The sequence below is a fragment of the Lissotriton vulgaris genome, unplaced genomic scaffold (genome assembly GCF_964263255.1).
Source record: "Lissotriton vulgaris unplaced genomic scaffold, aLisVul1.2 SCAFFOLD_4180, whole genome shotgun sequence".
NCBI lineage: Eukaryota > Metazoa > Chordata > Amphibia > Caudata > Salamandridae > Lissotriton > Lissotriton vulgaris.
In genome coordinates, this window is record NW_028254935.1 from 158,667 (window position 1) to 178,849 (window position 20,183).

Consider the following 20,183-nt stretch of genomic DNA (forward strand, 5'->3'; position numbering starts at 1 on the left):
CACAGATAACTTATCAGCAGTAATAATAAAAACAGCTATTCCTTGGTGGAACAACTTGCTCCACCTGCTTTTTCAAACAAATTCTCCTGAAAAAAGCTTCCTAGATTGCTGGAAGGGGCAGTCCCTCGAGTCTGGGGTACACCTCCTCCACCTCTGGCCAAGTTCGACCCCCCGCCCCACGTACGCAGCTCTCCCTTCATTGTTTACCTCCTCTCTTTCATCACTTCTCCCTTACCATCCCTCTTTTTCATGCTAGAGGCTTCATGCGAGTCTCAGCTGGTGAAACTCTGCTTCTGTGCCACCCCTGACCTCTGTGTGGGGCTCTTTGCGTGTGTGTGGGGCTCTTTGCGTGTGTGTGGGGCTCTTTGCGTGTGTGTGGGGCTCTTTGCGTGTGTGTGGGGCTCTTTGCGTGTGTGTGGGGCTCTTTGCGTGTGTGTGGGGCTCTTTGCGTGTGTGTGTGGGGCTCTTGCGTGTGTGTGTGGGGCTCTTGCGTGTGTGTGTTTGGGGCTCTTGCGTGTGTGTGTGGGGGGCTCTTGCGTGTGTGTGTGGGGGGCTCTTGCTTGTGTGTGTGGGGGGCTCTTGCGTGTGTGTGTGGGGGGCTCTTGCGTGTGTGTGTGTGGGGGGCTCTTGCGTGTGTGTGTGTGTGGGGCTCTTGCGTGTGTGTGTGTGGGGGGCTCTTGCGTGTGTGTGTGTGGGGGGCTCTTGTGTGGTGTGTGTGGGGGGCTCTTGCGTGTGTGTGTGGGGGGCTCTTGTGTGGTGTGTGTGGGGGGCTCTTGTGTGTGTGTGTGGGGGGGGCTCTTGTGTGGGTGTGTGTGTGCAAATGCAATAAGTCTTGTTAAGTGAGCCATCCACTGTGGATGTTCTGGTACACTAGTTGGCAATAGCAGCTTCGTTTTACTAGCCGAGGCCTGCAACAGCTGAGCTAACTCTTTACATCTGCTATTATCCAGTGCACACCAACAGCCATCATCATCGCCCCAGCCCTCAAATCAGAAATCCACATGCAAGTTAAGCAAATCCAGTCCACTTGAAGTGCCATCCAGATGGCAGCTACTATCACCTCCAGTCTGAATGATCACCATCTACAGTCATTGCAATGCAAATAGTGCTACCTATCACTGTTATGCATTGTTATAGCACCCAATGGCAGAACTGGGCAGATTTATTTAACTCGCCACTAACATGGCTTGGTTCATCTTCTCTACTGGTGATTTGATGCCGCCCACAAACGGAATATGGTTTTCTAGCACTTGAAATTAAATTAAAGGCATTCATTGAAATAGGGCTTCTGCTGAGCTAACAGGATCCCTGAGGCTCACAGCAGAGTTGGTCCAGTTCACTCCCAGTAGCAGCTTAATTTGTGCTCTGCTGTTTTATGGAAAACACTGGAAGCTGTATCTTTTCAAATGGTTGTACTACTGGTAACTATTTTCTGCACAATTGCATTGGAAAGCTGGCCACACAGCTTTGTCAAAGGTAGCTAGGTAGGCAGTTGTGCACTAGAAAGCTGGATGTGCAGCTGTTGCTTGTGTGGGTAAAGTAATTTTGGGCCAGGCAAAATCAGTCCTTAGAGACTTTGTGCATCATGTCTCCAGGGGCTTGGTCTGCCTTAGTGATCTTGTAGGTTTGGTGAGTGCCGTTGCCTTTTGTGCCGGAGTGCCATGGTACAGATGTAAGGTGTTGCATCTAGTTATGAGTTATTTTATAATTTGAAACTTTGCATGTCATTGTGATCTAATGAACTTGGTGGTCATTTCATTTTCCCCCAGGATGTTGTTACTGTAATCTTGTAAATCTTGCTTATGCTTGTGCCCATTGGGAATTTATTATTTTAACCGTGCATCTGGGCCTAGTTTGGTGTTGCATTACTGACTTTAGCCTTTATTTGCAACACTCCCAATTACAAAACTCTCCATTTATTCTCAGGAAAATGCCTACAATATCTTTGAGATCCCGATCTTCATCTGCATGGGAGCTGTTGGTAAGTGTGCCCTTTATGTTCAATCTCTCACACAGAAACAAATTGCATTTCATAGGTGTGTTTTGGTAATTGAATGAAAAAAAAACCTTTAACATCAGATTGCCATTCCCACTAAAGCTAACTTCGTATTTAACCTATGTGTAGTCAGTTTGTTTATATTGCTCTCCTTTGGTAGCGATTGTGTGTGTGTGTACCCTCTCCCCCTGGCTGTGTGGCGCCTGGTGGTAGTGTTGCAGTGGTTCTGATTTGGGGTTTAAGACCAGTTTTACTAGTCTCTTTGAAGAGCTTCTCACGTGTTAAAAGGTATAAAAACTATTATAAAATTACATATAACATTATTGGTGGTAGGCAACCCCCTCCCCTGCCATCTAGAAAGCTCCCCATTATCAATCTTCAACATTTCTTCATAGTCAAAAGTAAGGACCAGACTGAGAAACGGGTTAACCCAGCCCTGACAAGATGATCATTTTAGATGTGAGTGATTCAGCATAAGGGAGATACCCAGGTCTGGGGGAACCAGAGCAGCATGGATACAGAGTTCATAAATTCCACAAAATGAACAGCTAGCCTTGGCTGACTTTCCTCTCAAGCCGGCTTCTACAGCGACTTAGCATGTCCTGATATTTAAAATGCACCATACCAGCAGGAGCTAAAGCCTCCTTAATGGAAGCATATTGCCCCAGATACAAAGAATGTGTATTAATGACTCCTCTCCCTTAGAACAGAGGTGTCATCCGAGCCTCTGGGACCATACCAGTGTGATTTCAAAAGTAGTCTAAATTGCAGGCCCATTAATTCACGTTTTATACTCCGGCCAAGAGGCAAGGAGAGACTGGATGGAAGGAATCCTGACTCGTACAGCGCGGAGGCCAGCCCTCCATTTCTTCACTGATCATGCGTCCTGTTCTGATGATATTAGCTTTGCTTGTTTAATCAGCAGGTTGTCCATCAAGGGTGCCAGCAAACCACTCGATCACATGTCATTTACCTCCAGTACCTCTAGGGTGTGATTTCGATACTTGTGCCAGTTTGTTGTCGGATTACTTATCACTTCCCAAATGGTACTCTTCAATGTATGATTCTTGGCCTGCTTCACTTTGAGGCTGTAAGGCATAAACTTTGTTTTGAGTATCCAATGCTGTGAAGCTAGTCCAAACTCTTGCCGAACTTGAGCGTGTGATGTGCAGTTTGAATGGGTAAAAACTCTTCCGTAACAAGAGATCTGCCCCTTTTCCAGCCAATTTGTCTCTAAATGGCACAGCCCCATAAGCAATAGTGGGGAGAAATGTGCTTCCCATTACCTTCAAGAGAGCAGTTAGATCTGGGTTCGTCAGTGATTTGTTACAACTTGTGGAACACCAATTCTAGGGACTTTCCTTCCCTCTGTTGGGCCTTAATGTGTTGTGCTGCACAGCCTCTAGGGCCCAGCCATTCCTCCAGATACTTGTAAGAGTCAACCACTTCATTGGCCTTCCCCATCAATTAATCAAGGCCCACGTTTTTTTCAATTTACAAGAGATTGCCATTACCTTCGTTTTTTGTTACATTGATTTCCAGGTTCTTGGACCTGCAGTAGCTGGCCAGTGCATCGAAGAGCCTCTGGAGGCCAATTGGTGGTTGGTCAGAAAGGACTGTATCATTGGCATACTGGAGTGGTTGTACATTGAGGCAAGCCATTTTTTGAGGAAAAGCCCTTGCCAAGTCAGCCAGGTACAGATTGAGTAATAATGGCACCAGTATGCAACATTGCTTTAGGCCTTTATTTGTCCAGATTTTATCCGAGCTGGTTCATCTGGTGTTGACTCTTATCTTCACCCATGTGTCAGTCTATAGAGCAGTAATGGCTTTCAAAAGGTTGAGCATTTATTAATCCAGATCCAGCATTTCCTCTGGTCTTTTGATTTTATTACCTCATGTAATGCAATCCAACTTTAAATCTCTTTATACCTCAGTAGGGCGAAGAGAACATTCATAGATTTCGATCGTCTCACAGCCACCCAGCTTCATAGGCCTTTTTTCTCCCCGCATCACGGCTAAGCCTTCTCACGATATCATTTAGCCTAATTTTTAGGCCACTAATTAATTCCTGTTGTTTGCTGCCATTTTGGCATGGACAGAAACCTCACCCTTGCCGGACCTTCCCAAGATTTTCCGCTAGAAAATCAACCAGGAGGCCCCAGATGTTTGGATCTATAGCTTCACAGTTTGCTCACTGAATCTTGTCCAGGAATTGGTCCGCGATTACCTCTTGCTCATCATTATTGATCATGCACCACTTTATTTTGTTAATGGGCTCCAGCTCTTCTTGTTTCCCTACAAGTCTTGTTTTAATGCAAATAGGACATGGGATCTTTGCTTCACATATGAAGGCTGCATGATCACTGGCTAGAGTTGGGATGACTTCAAACTTACTTATTAATTGAAAATGATTTTTGCATGTGTAATATTTTCAGGAGGCTGAGCACTAGGATCGATAATTAAGGACGTTTGGGAGCCAAGCCCAATCAATGAGTTTTAATAGCTGTGTAACGTAATGCCGGCCGCCCTCTTTATTTGCTGTTATTATGAGTTCTCCTTCTACAATTGGTGGAAGGTGGGTTCCCTTTTTAATACCCCTTAAAACAGAGGTGATGGGGTTACTTGACATGTTGCTGTTGGATTTATTGCCGTTCTTTTTCCCTTTTTCTAGCACTTTACTGGTGATAACATTTTCCTCTATGAGGACAGTGGGATATTTTGACAATGTAAAGATTGACTTTTATTCCCCATTTTGTCATCTGCATGCTCTTCCTCCTCTGTGCATTGACTGTTGCGGGTTAGTGAAAGTAATTTCACTACGTTCATTTAATTCTCCGGTTAGAGGGGGGAGGAAAGCCACTCCATCAATCATAGTTTAGGTAATTTCTCCCACTTTGGAGTGCTAGCACAAATTTTCCCAATGTTTCCTCTATTAAGAATGCCCCACTTTCTTCTTGAGTCCTACTCAGGAGCTAATATGATCTTCAGATCAGAGGCGCATTCAGGGATTTGGCCTTCTCCTTGCCCTGTCTTTCCTGTCTGCGGGACTGTGGCACAACCTGCTGTCTCCCTCGCTGCAACTCAATCTCGGGCTACTTGATCGTTTATGAGGCCTAGGATGGTACCTTTGGGAGACCGACTTGCAGTGTAGGTACCACATGACTGCTCATGTTACCTGTTGTGGTACTTTTGTATTAAATTACTCTCCCTAGCTCCGCATTATTAATAGGAATAAACACCAGCATCTTCTTACAGTGTCATGCTTAGCTTCAAATATCTGGCTTCTGGTCTGAGTTGCAGCAGCAACTTTTCAATGTGCTTTTTTTGCTGGGGAGTATCTTCGCAGCCCCCAGGTCGATAAGATTATAGAAATATCCTGATGGACACAGATATCTAACTGAATGGGTGACATTCAGGGCTTCACCCAAGGTTCACCTTTTAAAAGCACCAGACCAGATGTTGGGCTGAAGCTTCAGCATCCACCCTAAGGTATGGCTACCAGCACCAGCAACAATCCTTTCAAGAAACACAAACCTCCAAGACCTTTACATGAAGTGGCTACGGAGGCAATGTTCTAGACAAGGGATGAGTATGGATACTGCCTAGAATTCCACATTATGCCACCAAATATTCAGCTTCAATATCACAACCCGACCATCTTCAGCTGTTTAAGGAGGAGGTGCAGGTGCTGTTAGCCAAAGAAGCTATCTATACAGTGCCCCTTTACGACCATGATACCTCTTTATGCCCAAGAAGGCATGCCCCTGTAGCTGGTCGTAGACCTGTGACCCCCTAAACCAATACATAGAGTCAGAGCGCTTCCACCTGACCGCTGTGCTAGAAGTTACCTAGCTACTCTGGCCAGGGAAGTACTGGTAGTGCTGGTCTTAAGATGTCTACATCCATATCTTGATTCACCCGTATCATCACAGTAGCTCTGGTTGTGGTAGGTGGACACCATTACCAGTGCAAAGGTCTGCCTTTTGGGGTCACAAAGGTTCTATAGGTGTTAGCAAAATGTTTAAAGATGATGGCTGTGCATCATGGCATGACTGCCATTCACATCTTTATATATCTAGGCTACTGATTGATCAAAAAATCATCAAAAGCAACAGCAGACAATAATGCCTACCACACACTCAAACAGCTGTGTCCTCACTCCATGAGTTAGGGTTTGCCTTCAATGCCCATAAGTATCATCTGCAGTAACCCCTACTCATGTACATCAATAGGACTATGTGCTTTCGTAAGACAAAACCTCTTTTTGTAGCTGTTTCTAAGCCAATATGGGACACCCCATCTCCATGTACGGCATTGCGAGATTGATTGTTAAATGCATCCAAACCTGCTATGCCAAGGCCAAAGCACACTGTTTGTGATTCCTAATGCAATTTCTATACTCGAAGAGGGAGCCATTATAACTTTACTGAGAAACAACCCTTTAGGAGACCTCTGCGAATATGCCACCTGGCCAGTGCCACACATGTTCAGAAAACACTTTTATGTGGCATTCAAACCTGTCAACAGGCTTTAGTGATCCTATTGTGTTAAATACCTTATTTCAGATATCTGCATCATCAGTGCACTAGCCCCGCTTTTTGAGAAGCTGCTTTACCGTCTATTCAGAACAAGTCTCTCTACAGCCACACTTGCTACAACAGGAAAATGTTACCATGTAACAACCTTATCGTAGCATGTGGTGCTGTATAACCAAATGTGCCCATCCTCTTTAAGTGTCAAAAAGTGATGATACCTGATTGTCTTCCAAGTCCCCTATAATGTTAGTTGTGGCTTGTTGATGTGGTATAATTGAAACTTCCCTTAAAATGAATGGTAGTCCTTTAGAATCCCAAAGCGGCTGCAATTTGAATATAGTGGTGAACGCCTACAATGATCGCACCACTTTCACAAATTTGAACGTAGGATCAAATATTAATATTCTTAATAACTTTATGTGTGGAGAATTTTTACACAGAGCCTAACCTTTCTTTTAAGGGAATTGAAGCTTCAAATAAACCATAAACCTTTCAAGTATCATACAGCCCAAATGGGGATGAAACTTATTGGGAAGATCTTGGAGGTGAGTAAGTTTATCATCCAGTAATAAGTACAGTAGTCAAATAGAGAAACCTTATGTTCTTTTTTTTTTTATCTGCTCCTTTTCAACTTTGGCAGTCCCCCATACGTCTGTCACACACTGCCTGTGGAACCCAAATAGTGCATCTGAGGTACCAGGCTCAGTCACTTATATGGAACTGTTACATGCAGCCTGTTACAAAAGGAGAAATAACTCCGCATAAGGCTTAGTTGCACTTTGTTCTGAATGACGAGAATGTTACGCATCACACTCTCCATCCCAGGAAATTGTGAATGCAAAAATAACTGTACTGCACTAACTCCACTCTGTACACAGTTTATAAATTGTGGATTCGCTGTATATGTTTGACGTCCAGTTACACAATGGAGGGATTGGCAATATGACCATGTATGTGTTGTAGATTCAGTGACGCCGGATATGAGTAGAGCCTTAATTGTCCTTCCAAAGAGTTGAATGAATATTGCAACAAAGATTTTTATAGTGGAAGTTAATGGTGAAATGTTAGTCTCCTGCTCCACTGCATGTAAACTAGCAGGCTCTTCTGCATTACGCTGCTGAGAATGAAAAATAAACCTGTGTATAGTTTGTGCACATAGTTACACCAAACCTGTGAACAGTGAGCCTTGGCTCACTGTCATATTCATCCTGTTTTTCCTCTCATTCAGGTGGCGTCCTGGGAGCTCTATTCAACCAACTTAATTACTGGCTTACAATGTTTAGAATCAGGTAAGATGGCCTTCCTGGCAACCAAAAAAATCCAGTTTCTAAACCAAATCCTATCAAATGATATAAGGGCCAAACACCTTACACAATATACAACATAACAGTGGAAACGCCATTTACTGCTGATACTTATAAAAAGGATACAAAAATGTCTACTGTACACTCCTATGGAACTGGTTTACATGGCACCTATTAAGAAATTCACAAATGCATTTAACTAATGTGGTGATGTCTCCTAATGCAAGCATCCCCCTCGCTTGCTGGATTTCTGGATGCTGGCACCTAATTAGGACAATCCATTGTGCGGTTGCGACTCCGTTTCTTAACTCCCTACTACAGCTTGTTTCCTGTCCGTGTTGCGTGTTTTGCTCTATTTTTGCCACTTGGTATCCCGAGCAGTTCCATTCCGATTAGATTTCCATTTTTTCTTTTTAGCAGTAGTTGCTTTTTGCATTTTTCCTTTTTTTCTGATTTGTGTGCTGCCTCTTATTGCTTTTCCTTTCCCCGTCTCTTTAAACCCTTCAACTTAATGATGTGTTACAGCTGTGATTCAAGCAACTCATCCAGCATTCAGTGTATGCCAGATTTTATTTTTCCCATAAGCAACAATGCTGGTGACCTGATTAGGAGAAACATGATAATATGTGGCTCATGATCAGTACCACAGAAAGGCAGCCTCATAGAAGCCATATGAATGTTTTTACTGGACAAATGCTACTCTAAGGAAATGGCAACCTTCGTGTATGTGTGGTTTATTTGTAGTAACTGAAATATAATGTACTTCCCTAAGCGAAGAAGCAGTTGAAAATGTTATGTACATCCTGCGCTGCTTTGTTTCATTCCTTTGAGAGAGTGAAGTTTCCAGTTGTTGGCGGACGTAGACAGAAGGCTATGTATGGGTCTGGATTGTGCTGCCAGAAATCAAGGTTAGCTTGGCTTTGCGACAGGTTAAAATATTGTTCACATTAAAGAGGTTCTAAAGTCATTGCTTTACAATAGAATTGAAAAGGTTGCTCCTGTTTCCTCATTTGTCATATTGGATATGGGACACATGCCCAATGTATTTTTTTGTCATTTGTTTGTGATCTTCTCTACCCTAATGACAAGTTTCATTCATTGAGGAAATCTGTGGTTCCCACTATACTTCCATTACTTAAGCAAGCAGGTACGTTCTTCTTTTGTTGTTTGTTGATTGAGACCACATGATTATTCCCTGTTCCATTGGTGGAGGCAAACAGCTAGAAGATTTTCTTATTGGGTGAGGATGGGAGATGCTCCCTTTTTTTTAACAGTAATTTAGGAGAGTTGTGCTCTTTTCCAGTCTGCTGTATGGTAGCAGTGATAAGCCTTTTCCAATACATTGGGAAGAGGGCTCCCTTTTCTTGCGTCTTTGTCAGTTTAGCTGCTTTACTTTTGCTTTTGTTTTTCCAGTTGCTCAGAGCAGCAACCTCCACCCATTGTCACATCTTTTTTGTGTATTTAGAGGAAAAGATTGTTTTTAACATGTTCTGTGTTTTCCACGAGACTAAAGGTCCAATGTTATTTTGCAGTTTTTCTATATGCAGTTGTGATCTTCTGTGCTCTCTTCCTACCTTTTGATTGCTTTACATGAGCTATTTAAACCTTGTTTCCTGTGGGCTAAGGGGAGAGATATTCTTTATTTTCAGACATTACTAAGCAGGTCTGTTCTCTTTTTTAGCAATTGAAAAAACTTCTTTTAAAGGGCCGCTCTTCAGACTTGTTGGCTACAGTGGCAGAATCTGAAAGGGACTTTTTGAGAACTTTCTTATGGCAACATTTTTTTATTATACAGTTTGTCAACAGCCAGACCTTTTTTAAGTTGTCTAACCTCTCTCCTTTTGACCTGCTATCCAATGAACCCTGTGGGCATTCAACAATTTAGTGTTGAAATATGTTAATTAGAAGGGTGTTGGGGCTTCAAAATGGAATAACTTGTGTGTGTGGTAGAGGAATAATAAGAATAGGATGATAATTTTGGTGTTGAGAAAGAGCCTTTGGACTGAATTAAGAATTGGACAATGTGTTGTACGGTTTCTCTCGAGTTACCAGTCTGGATGCAGAATTCGTAACCACTTGCAGGAGGGGCATTTGATGATTAGGTAGACCAAGGTAGAGTGAGTTAATCTTGTTAACTTATTCCTATCTAGTAAGGAAGGTGCAACTGGTGTCATTAGCATGGGAAGGAGCAAGGAACATCCCCATTTTTGTGGTATGTAGCAATTAGTGATTTTTCCACATAGAAAATATCTTCCATGTAAGTGAAAAACAAGAAGAAAAAGAAATGTGAAGTTGCACATTATGTTACTTCTGAGGGTTGTGGATTTTCCACTCTTTGGACAGTCCACAGTTGTGGGATTTGGGCAGACTGACTGCCATTTAGTGAATCCCAATAACTGAGTACTTTATGCAAATCGCAGGTTCACTCCTACAAATTCTTGGGGTTCCTCTTTCTTGTGAAGCTTGTTTTTTAACACATTGAGTAATGTCCGGTTTGGCTGGTAAACCCTACGGAATGTGCTCAGGTAGCATTAATGTACTAAACCTCTACCACTGGTTTTAGCTGAATTCAGCATCGAGATCATCACTGTCCATATCAACTGTCCTTGCCCATGTTGAATGTCCCCTCTGTTTCTTTTTCCCCATTGATGGACTGACTCCATTTTCCCAGATTTCAGTTTCTATCTTTCTCCGCCCAACTCTATTTATTGTTGTTGTTGCTGTGTACTTCACCTTCTTTCTCATAAATGTTGTCTGTGGATTTCTCTGCACTGACTGAATTAGCCACAGTGTACTGAACCGCTACCTCCACCATCCTACCATATCTTTCCCCTGTGTAATTTCCCTGCATTTAATTAGCTGCAGTAAACTGAACCAAAACCACCATCCCCATCCCACATAACCCTGGAAGACGAAAAGCTCTTTTGATTGATATTAGTCTAACCTGTCAAATGTTTAACTCAGTTCATAATAGAAGATGTAAACTTTCCTTATGTACACACAACCCTTAGTTAATCCATTTTCCCTCATTTAAACACAACATTCTTGGGTGTTTTAGGTAATAGGGCATAAAGTCACTGTGGCCCAGATGTACATGTATGGGAACTGGTGTAGGTTGTACACTTTCACTTTTACAGAAATATGTAAAATGTAATGTAAAAACAATTTATAAAGCGCAACATACACTGGTCGGTTTCTTGGCGCTGTGTTAGATAATTTAATAATGTAAACCTACAAGAACATAGAACTTGGTACTTAACAACTTAGTAATGTGTTACAGCTGTGATTCATGCAACTCATCCAGCATTTAGTGTATGCCAGATTTTATTTTTCCCATAAGCAACAATGCTGGTGACCTGATTAGGAGAAACATGATAATCTGTGGCTCATGATCACTACCACAGAAAGGCAGCCTCATAGAAGCCATATGAATGTTTTTACTGGACAAATGCTACTCTAAGGAAATGGCAACCTTCGTGTATGTGTGGTTTATTTGTAGAATTACAGTAAGTTGAGGGATTTTGTTTGTCTTTTTGTTTTTCCTTTTAATAATTACACTTATTTTATGCCTTCTCTCATGCTAGTTATTTGCATCGCCGTCACTTACAAGTCATTGAAGCCACACTGCTAGCAGCCGTAACCGCCACAGTGTCCTTCCTCCTGATCTACTACTCAAATGATTGCAAACCAATTCGAGGGACTGCTGTGGAATACCCACTCCAGGTATTGTAATTGGCATCTCCATCAAGGAAAAACCTTCATTAAGCTCCCTAAAATATCCACTGCATTTGTTTTGAATGCCCCAAACAAATACTTGCAGCAGGTAAAACTCACTTCCTACAGCTGGTACTTAACTAAAGCAGACAAAATAGTTCTTACACTGTGTTGGCAAACATTACTAATAAATAAGTGAAGCCTAGATAGAAGGTATAGAAAAATGTGTGTTTTAGTATGCTGTCAAACTTTGTGATATGAAATCATTGTGAAGGGCTTAGATATATGTTCCAGAGATGGTCTGAGAACATAAAATCAGCGTCCTAGTTTTCTGAACTAGGTACATACATGTATTTACTTCGTAATTTAAGTTTACTAGGTTGCTAATTTCCGAAGGAGGTTCATCCGAAATAAATGGTCCACGGTCAATTTGTCAGGATCGTCCTGAAAAAGGAATGAATTGTTTATTTAGCAGATTTTTAAAAATGTTATCAGTTCAGGGGCCCAGTACAATGGATCACTTTACAAAAATGGGGCATGGGCTGAGCTCCAAGGAACAATCTAGAAAATGGAGTGCCACTTATACGTACATTTCTCTTATGGGAAACTTATATTAAATAACCAAGCCTCAATCAACCTCCTATGTGTAACCTATGTTCTTTGCTCACTAAATTGGCGACTCTTCCTTTTCACCCAGTGAGTAGCTTATCTCTCAAGCTGCTGACCTTTAGGGTTCCTTTTTAATTGTGATTCCCTCTGTAAGTAGGGTTAGGGAAATTTTATGACAATTTATTAGCTATAGTCCAAACCATGCCTCAAGATTGTCAGAGCACTTAAAAAGAATTTGTAGGTGCTTTGTTACTTCGGCCTAATTTAGAGTTCGGCAAACTGGGTTGCTTTGTTACAAGTATGACGAATATCCTGTCTGCCGTATTACAAGTCATTATATCCTATGCCAGATGTAATGCGGCGGACGGGAAATCCGTCACGTTTGTGACAGAGTAATACGTTCGCCAAACTCTAAATCAGGCCCTTAGTCATATTTACACAGATAATCAGCAACAGTGAAACCAAGGTCAAAATAGTAACAAAAGGATGACAAAAAATACACAACTGTACATGTTATATTATAGCAGTGTTGTTCTGGTGTCAACTAAAGGAATATACTAAAGAGCTTATCAGTTAATTTTGAAAATTACCCAAACAATTTATGAGGTTTGTTTTCTTCATCATCCATAGGACAGAGACCATGGCATTGCAGGAAATGGATATCTTCAGATCCAGAGATCACTTGTACTAACGTTGTGATCTTGGGATTCTGGAGGAAGACTTTATCAACCTACATGTAAAGGGAATCTTCATGAGCTGTCCCTAATATTTAGTGACTTTGCACGTTAAGGTGTGCTTTGAGTATTGTGAATTTACCACCATCTATTTCCAGTGCCTGAGTCTTAATAAACTGTGGTTCTTCTGCTTTGGCACTAGAAGTTGAAAGAGGTCTTGCTATAGGCCTTTTTGAGACCTAAATCAAAACAGTTTAATACATTGACATTGAAGCCATCCGCTTACTGGACGAGTGTTCATTTTATGTAACCTCCTAATGGCACAGTGTTTTTACTTGAGCAGTCTTGGATATGAAATTTATGTAAACACTTAATGAGGTGTTTTTTATTGGCATGAGGCAAAAGGTGTTTGCAGAGTTGGAGCTTGTTTAGCCAAGCGAACCTTTAATTAGATCTTTGACGAACCTAAAACAGTCTTCTCCATAGACCAATATTGAAAACTTCTAAAAAATCTGAAAGAATTATTATTAATATTTTTTTTGTCCTCATACATGCCACCAGATGTTGAAAACTCTAGATAGGAGCACCTCATGCCTTTCACACTGTTGATCTTGAGGCCGCACTGAAGTCGGTGTGCGACAAACAGGCCACTCCCAGAGGTAGGCTGCCTCCTTATCTAACTCCCATACCCTCCGATGTAACACCCTGGGCTTAGGAGGACAGGACCGACAAACCTCTGGCATAATCATTGGACCGCCCTTAGCTCCTCAACCAGGCCACCAGTGCCGACCAGACCCTTTCTGTGCTTTGCGCCTGACATGCCATATCCAATTTGCTTACCAACATAATATTTCTCAAACAGTCAGCGAACCTAGGCGGGACCTCCGACTTCCATTCTCTACATATCTCTCTCCTTGCTAAGACTATCACATAGAATATAAATTGTGATGAAAAGTTATTAATGTTATATCCGGTTGGTAAACCAAAAAACACTAGCCTAGGGAAGCACGTAACACTGATAGATAAAACCTTTTCCAAAAACCCCACCACCTCCTTCCAATAATCAAGAATCTCTGGGCATTCTAAGAACATATGCCTATCATCCGCTGTCGGTAGGTTGCATCTAGGGCACCGATATGCATCCGGTGTTATTTTGGATAATTTTGCAGGGGTCCAGTATACCCTATAGGCTGTGAACAGTGATTCCTCCTCAAATTTGCCAGTTTTATTAGCCTTTGAGAGACGGTGAATGAATCTGACCAGATCTTTTGAGTTTCCTTATGGCTATCTGATAGCACAGTACCCCAGAGGCTCACCAACTCAGAATTTAACAAACCAGTACTATGTGAAAGAATTTGACAAAATGGTAATCATTATAATTCAGTCCTTTGAGTCATCAAAGACTCTTCTTCTGAATTTGTGTCTTCTTCACTGGCCATTTTCTAGCTGAGAAGAGATGACCATGGGGCTGACTTGCTTCCACTCGCACTTCACACACAGCACCTTGAAGAAATTCCGAGTCTTAAGTTCGTCTTCGGTTTTGCTGGTGTGCATTACTGACTCTGAAGCAAAAACTTTACTACTAAAAGAAAACACAGATGAATGCTTCCTAAACTACTTCCTAAATTTAGTCACTTGCATGGTTTCAGAGCAGATGGTGGGTTAAATATTTCTGAAGATGGTGGTTATGTGATAGGGTATTATGGGCTTAATTCAACATCATCATGAGTCATGTAGACTCTGTCTGCGGTTGCCTTCCGACAAAGAAAAAAAGTGTATTCTTTTATAAATATTTTTCCAGAACAGCCTCTTGACCATGGAATAATTGGTAGCATGTAAAACTAGAATAGTCTCAAGCGTCAAACCCATTGCAGCATGTTATTTGTTTCTTCATATGCATTGAACGTCATTTACCTTAGAATACATTCATACTGGAAAGGTTTTCCTTTTTGTAACAGTAGTTCTACAGCTAAATTCAAACCTGAGCCTTCACATCTGCAGTGAAGAGTAGTGTTAAACACTGCATTCTGTCACACTTACACGTAACTTCGCATGTTCCACTGTGGCAGGGAAGATGTCATTTGATAACATCATAGCCGGAAGTCCATAAAATGTATTTCAAGTAAACCGCATGCTTTTCTGAGCTCAACATCTAGATCTAGAATGAAGCATAGCATGTAAACCTCAAACCGTCTCAAGCTTATACTGAATGTTTGTTGTTACATGCCTCGAAATAAGACCTTCGGGGAAGAGAATCTTCTTTCCAAAGTATGTTGGTTGATCACAGATGAAATTCCTACATTGTCTAAAAGTATCTGATGAAATTGTTCTCTGTTACCTTAAGTTCTGCTTTTGTTTAAACTTTGTGCAAAATACAGATTGCCAAAATAACACCATTAGAAAAAAGTTACTGTACAAAATTGTTATTTAAATTCTGAAATACAGCTAAACCTGTTTATTATCCATTATAGAACAAGGTTAATGTATAATTCAAATTCAATCTCTTATGTATTTGAGTACAAGTCCCTGACCGTTGACTTAGGTGTATGTCAAAACTTTGGTTGGAGTAAACCTAAGGTTTTATAGTCTTTATTTTGTTTTGCCACTCTGTTTTTAAAGTTGCATATGCTGCCTCTCTAGACTTACCTGGCATAAAACCTCCAGCATTTGCCAAAATATGCAGTGCTTTAGCCCAACTTGTTCAGAACTCTTAGTTTAAACAGAAAACTAATAAGTGCTGTAAACCGTTTTATTTTCGTTCTGCTGGAAACTGCAAACATATAAACAGAATCCAAGCAATAAAAGAGAAGATGCAACTAGAAGAAACATGTTCTTTAGATACCTCAGCTAAAAAGAAATATAATTGCATTGTGCAAATTCCCTCTGTTGCTGTTTGTTCGTTTCTGAATGAAAGTAGAACATGTTGTCTCTTTTTCTAAATACTCACTTTTAGAGATTTAGTAATAAATAGATGTTATTCTCCTTTAGAAAACAAAAATACAGTAATTTCTTTATATCTTCCAAGCCCTATCCATACTTTTACTGCAATCCGTTTTCCATTCCATCAAGAGCTTATTCATTTCTGAAATACAGCGAAGGACGGAAGAAGCCAAGGGTGTCCTACAAGGTCCTATACCAACCTATAGAGAAGGGAGGCTTACCCCTTCTGGATGTTCACACTTACTACTTGCATCCCAGCTCCAAGTCCTGGCAGGCTGGAGTGTGAGAGGATCCAAGAAAGCCTGGTTCCATATGCACAGAGCGCTTGAGTGCTTATCCCTATAGGAACTGGTCTGGAAACCCTGGGGCAAAAGGCAAGCCAACGCTTAGCACCCCAACAAATACAGTCTTGAAAGTATGAGATGAAGCAAACAAGAAACTGGGCTTGACTTCCTATCCCTATCCTTATACTTCCAACTATTTTAACCCAGCCTTGCCTCTTGCCTTGTCATTGCTCCCCTTTACCAACTGGCGTAGTTGTGGATGCCTAATGGAGCGGGATATGTACGAGGGGGCATTGTTAATCTTTTACTGAATGTAAATAGAAATTTAGTTTAGAGGAGGCAGACAGATTGTGATGCAGATAATTGCAGCACTGGTTATCACATCCAACTGTTAAAGTAGCTGCTCTATATGACCTGACCCATATCGAGCGATTTGGTAGGCTGGCGACAGGTAAGAGAGGAGTTATATCCTTATTAAATCGATTACAACAAACACTCACTCATATGCTGGTACATGGGATACTTCTATGAACCATAAACTAGGAGAACAACAATGGGCACACGTGTCGCAAGAACTACACAAGAACACCCACAGTATCCTAGCTAAAGACCACCTGTAGAAATTGTTGTATGACTGGTATATGTATCCAGCTAAACTACGTAAATATTGCAACATAATCAGTCCACATTGCTGGAGAGAATGTGAAGTGGTGGGCGATTGCACCCACTTTAGGTCATCATGTCCCAAGATAAACCCTATTGAAAGGAGGTACAGGCTGGCTTGCATGCAGTTTTGGGCCACCTTCTCCCGGAGAGCTTTGCATAGGTGCTTTTTGGGGCACGAAAGCAACGTCCAATATTAGTCGAGAAGTGATATGTTTATTTCATGGAATTGCGTAGTGGCCGAAAAGACAGCTATAGCGGCATCTTGAAAAATTAAAGACCCCTGGGATGTTAACTAGTGGTACTCTCAGCTTTGGAATCCTTGGCAGTGGAAAGAGATTGACATTTAATATGGCAGATGATATTAAAGGCTGTGCAATCTTAAAGTAGTCTTTACTTAACTATCTTATGGAGGGAGCCGCTGCGTGGATGTATCCACTGGGCCTTCGAGCACTGAACCTATTTTAATCACACTTCAATGGAGACCGGGAGGAGAGAAGAAATGAGACTTTAACGAGCCTCCTGTGGGGGTGGTGTTACCTGCAAGTGCAACTTATTACTGGTGGTACCTCGAGCTTTCTACTGAGAGCATTAATTCATGCCTTGATCTAACAAGCCCTACACCAGGGAGGAAAGGGAGGACTGCATTGAGGGTGGTTGGGGATGTTTTTTCTTCATTTCATACTGTTTATTTAAAAACAAAAACAAAAGTCTTTCTTCCACAGCAACCAGCTGTAACACAACCCATGTATCTAAAGAGAACCATACAGATTAAATCATTGACTTGAAATGTGTCTGTAACATATACACTCTCTTGGTAACTCAATAAACAATGGTTAAAAAAAGAAAACAAGTGCCACTGACAGGGTACAGTACTGCTGGCTGCTAAGGTACACTTTTGTGGCTTGAATCTGGCCCCACGTACAACTAGCATTCCTCCCCAAATTGAGTCTGAATTCTTTCCAGTATGATCACTGCTGACGATTACTTTTTCATATTTCACACCAGCTCTTCTGTTCTGATGGAGAATACAATTCAATGGCCACTGCCTTCTTCAACACACCGGAAAGAAGTGTGCGCAGCCTCTTCCATGAACCAGCAGGTCTGTAGCCCTTCCAGTCTACAGCTCTTTAATGCGCATTGCCTTCCTGAAACGTCTAACACAGAAATGTACACAATTTCATACCATCATGCCCTTCATTTTATATTTATTTGCACAAAGGCTCCTGGTTGAATGGGAATAAGACTACATTATGCTACTCACATCAGAGAAACATCAAGTGTTAATATAGAGAGAACAATCGAATTACCAGCCGGTATTACTGTGAACGCAGTGTATGACTCTTCCATTGATTGTATCCTTAGCACCACTCAAAACCGAAGCCAGTAAAAGTCATTGTAAATGATAGACTTGGGTCTGCCACATAGGCACACTTCGACTTTTCCCAGGAAGTCATTTGTCACTGAAAGACCAATGCTGTGCTCTTCTTCTCTGTAAGGTAGTTGCATTGACATTACTCCTAGATCAAGAGAATAAGTTATATTGCCAATGTTAAATGTGCCTCATCCTGTCTGAGGGAGTCTGAGTATTACTTCAGATCTAATCTCACCCCTAGTCTTCTGAAGCCATTGTAAGGGTGTTTCACTCTTCAGTTGCTGCAGATATTGTTTAAGGACTGCCCACTTGACTTTTCTTGGGTTTTAAATATTGTTGAAGCATAACTCTGGCTGAGTGTTTAAGGTGTAAGATGCTTTGTAGAGTAATGATGGAGCAGCCAAAAGAGTGGCCCTTTAACTCTTCCTTCTTTTCTTAGGTTCTTTTAATCCTCTCACCCTTGGCCTGTTCACAATCGTGTATTTCTTCTTGGCTTGCTGGACGTATGGCCTCACTGTGTCGGCAGGAGTCTTCATTCCATCTCTTCTAATCGGGGCCGCCTGGGGAAGGCTGTTTGGGATCCTGCTATCCTCGATACGTGGTGGAGTTGTGAGTGTCCTCTCACCACTTTAGTGTTATTTCTCTTGATGTAGGGGGTTGTGCTGTGGTATGGGCGTGGAGTGTCTAGTGTCATTTTTGACCTGTTCTTCTCTCTGTGTATGTGGTAGAACTGTTTGTTCCTGTGTTTGTAATGTTCTGACGCTTGGCCATGTATTGATGGTTCTTCACGTGCCACAGTGGTTGCCCTTTTTTCTTGCCAAGGCATTGGAGTGGGGTTTTATTCCGATTAGTGTTATGTCATTGCAAATTTTGTGTCTAGTCATTGAGATGATCAAACGAAGATTGCCTTTCCCTTAGTGTCTCATGTGTAGTATGTTGAAATGTCTGAAGGAATACCACATAATTATTAAAAATGTAGTGCTATATCTTGGATTTTTGATGAAATATCTATTGCTTTAATGCAACCACCATTGCTTTAAGTGTGCATAAAGTCCCCATTTGTTTTCTTGCTTCCCTTTGCTCTTCTTCCTCTGCTCTCTTCTGGCTCATTAACCTCAGTGTCAATTGTTTATTCCTGCTTTCCTCTAAGTCAAGCTCGCATATCACCCCTAAATGCTTGCCTTTTATGTTGCCATGCCTTTCTGTGCACCTGTTGGAGATGGAAGCCCTGCTGAAGAGTAATTATGATATCACTCCTTTGTGTCTTATTTGTTTTTCAGACCTGGGCTGACCCTGGCAAGTATGCTCTCATGGGAGCAGCAGCCCAGCTGGGTAAGTGGGCTTCTTGGTTAACATTGGTCGGTTACTTGTGCATGATAGAGCTGTTACCCTGCAAGACTTCTCCACAAACACTTGTAGTTATGCAATCATTTGCGCCCATCGACCTTGCCAGGCGATTGTGAAGCTCCTGACGTGAACTCTCCATACAACAATCTTATATATGGATATCATTTTGCTGATTTGACTGAGCAAGCAGACCTCCAATGTGATTCTCTCCCTACAAACATAATTGCAATAATATTGTAGTCCTGCACTCCTACATTACAAAACATACCAGCCGGTGTTTGCTTGAAGGTATTGCAGAACTTCATTAGAGAGAGAGGTAATGCAGAGCATTCGGAGCTGATGTGCTCAGTAGTCACAGTTCACGATCCAAGTATACTGATCCAGTGGGTTCACACTTGAAATGCAAACTGGGGACCATAGAACCTGTTTTTTATGGCAGGATGACATTTTTGGGAAAGGAGGTGTGAGCAAATTATTGTCCCATGATTAAGATCTGCACATTAAGATGATTTTACAGTATATTTTTACTTTTGAGTGAGGCTCACCTAAAATGTATGTGCCCCTCATTATGGACCTGCAGCTAAGACGTATTGCGTATCTGTTCTGGTGGCAGCGAAGGACTTTAATTATTTTGAGAGGGTGCTTAACCAGGTACATAAGTTCTAGGTTTCTATTTAGTACCCTTGGACAACAATAATGTACAGTGCTTTATTGTTCTGCTTAACTGCTACCATGGTAT

The 20,183-nt window shown here is 41.6% G+C and overlaps 1 protein-coding gene across 1 annotated transcript in view; it reads left to right on the top strand.

The window, feature by feature from the left end:
* LOC147659369 (H(+)/Cl(-) exchange transporter 7-like) overlaps nucleotides 1-19,429 on the top strand; it is a gene marked incomplete at both ends in the record, with an annotated part of 156,189 nt that extends 136,760 nt beyond the window's left edge. The window contains 6 exons of the mRNA XM_086951796.1: nucleotides 1,927-1,981; nucleotides 7,763-7,823; nucleotides 11,423-11,561; nucleotides 17,731-17,824; nucleotides 18,537-18,706; nucleotides 19,378-19,429. Coding sequence (XP_086807922.1) covers nucleotides 1,927-1,981; nucleotides 7,763-7,823; nucleotides 11,423-11,561; nucleotides 17,731-17,824; nucleotides 18,537-18,706; nucleotides 19,378-19,429 — 571 coding nt within the window. The remainder of the gene's footprint in view (nucleotides 1-1,926; nucleotides 1,982-7,762; nucleotides 7,824-11,422; nucleotides 11,562-17,730; nucleotides 17,825-18,536; nucleotides 18,707-19,377) is intronic.
* Nucleotides 19,430-20,183: the final 754 nt, after the last annotated feature.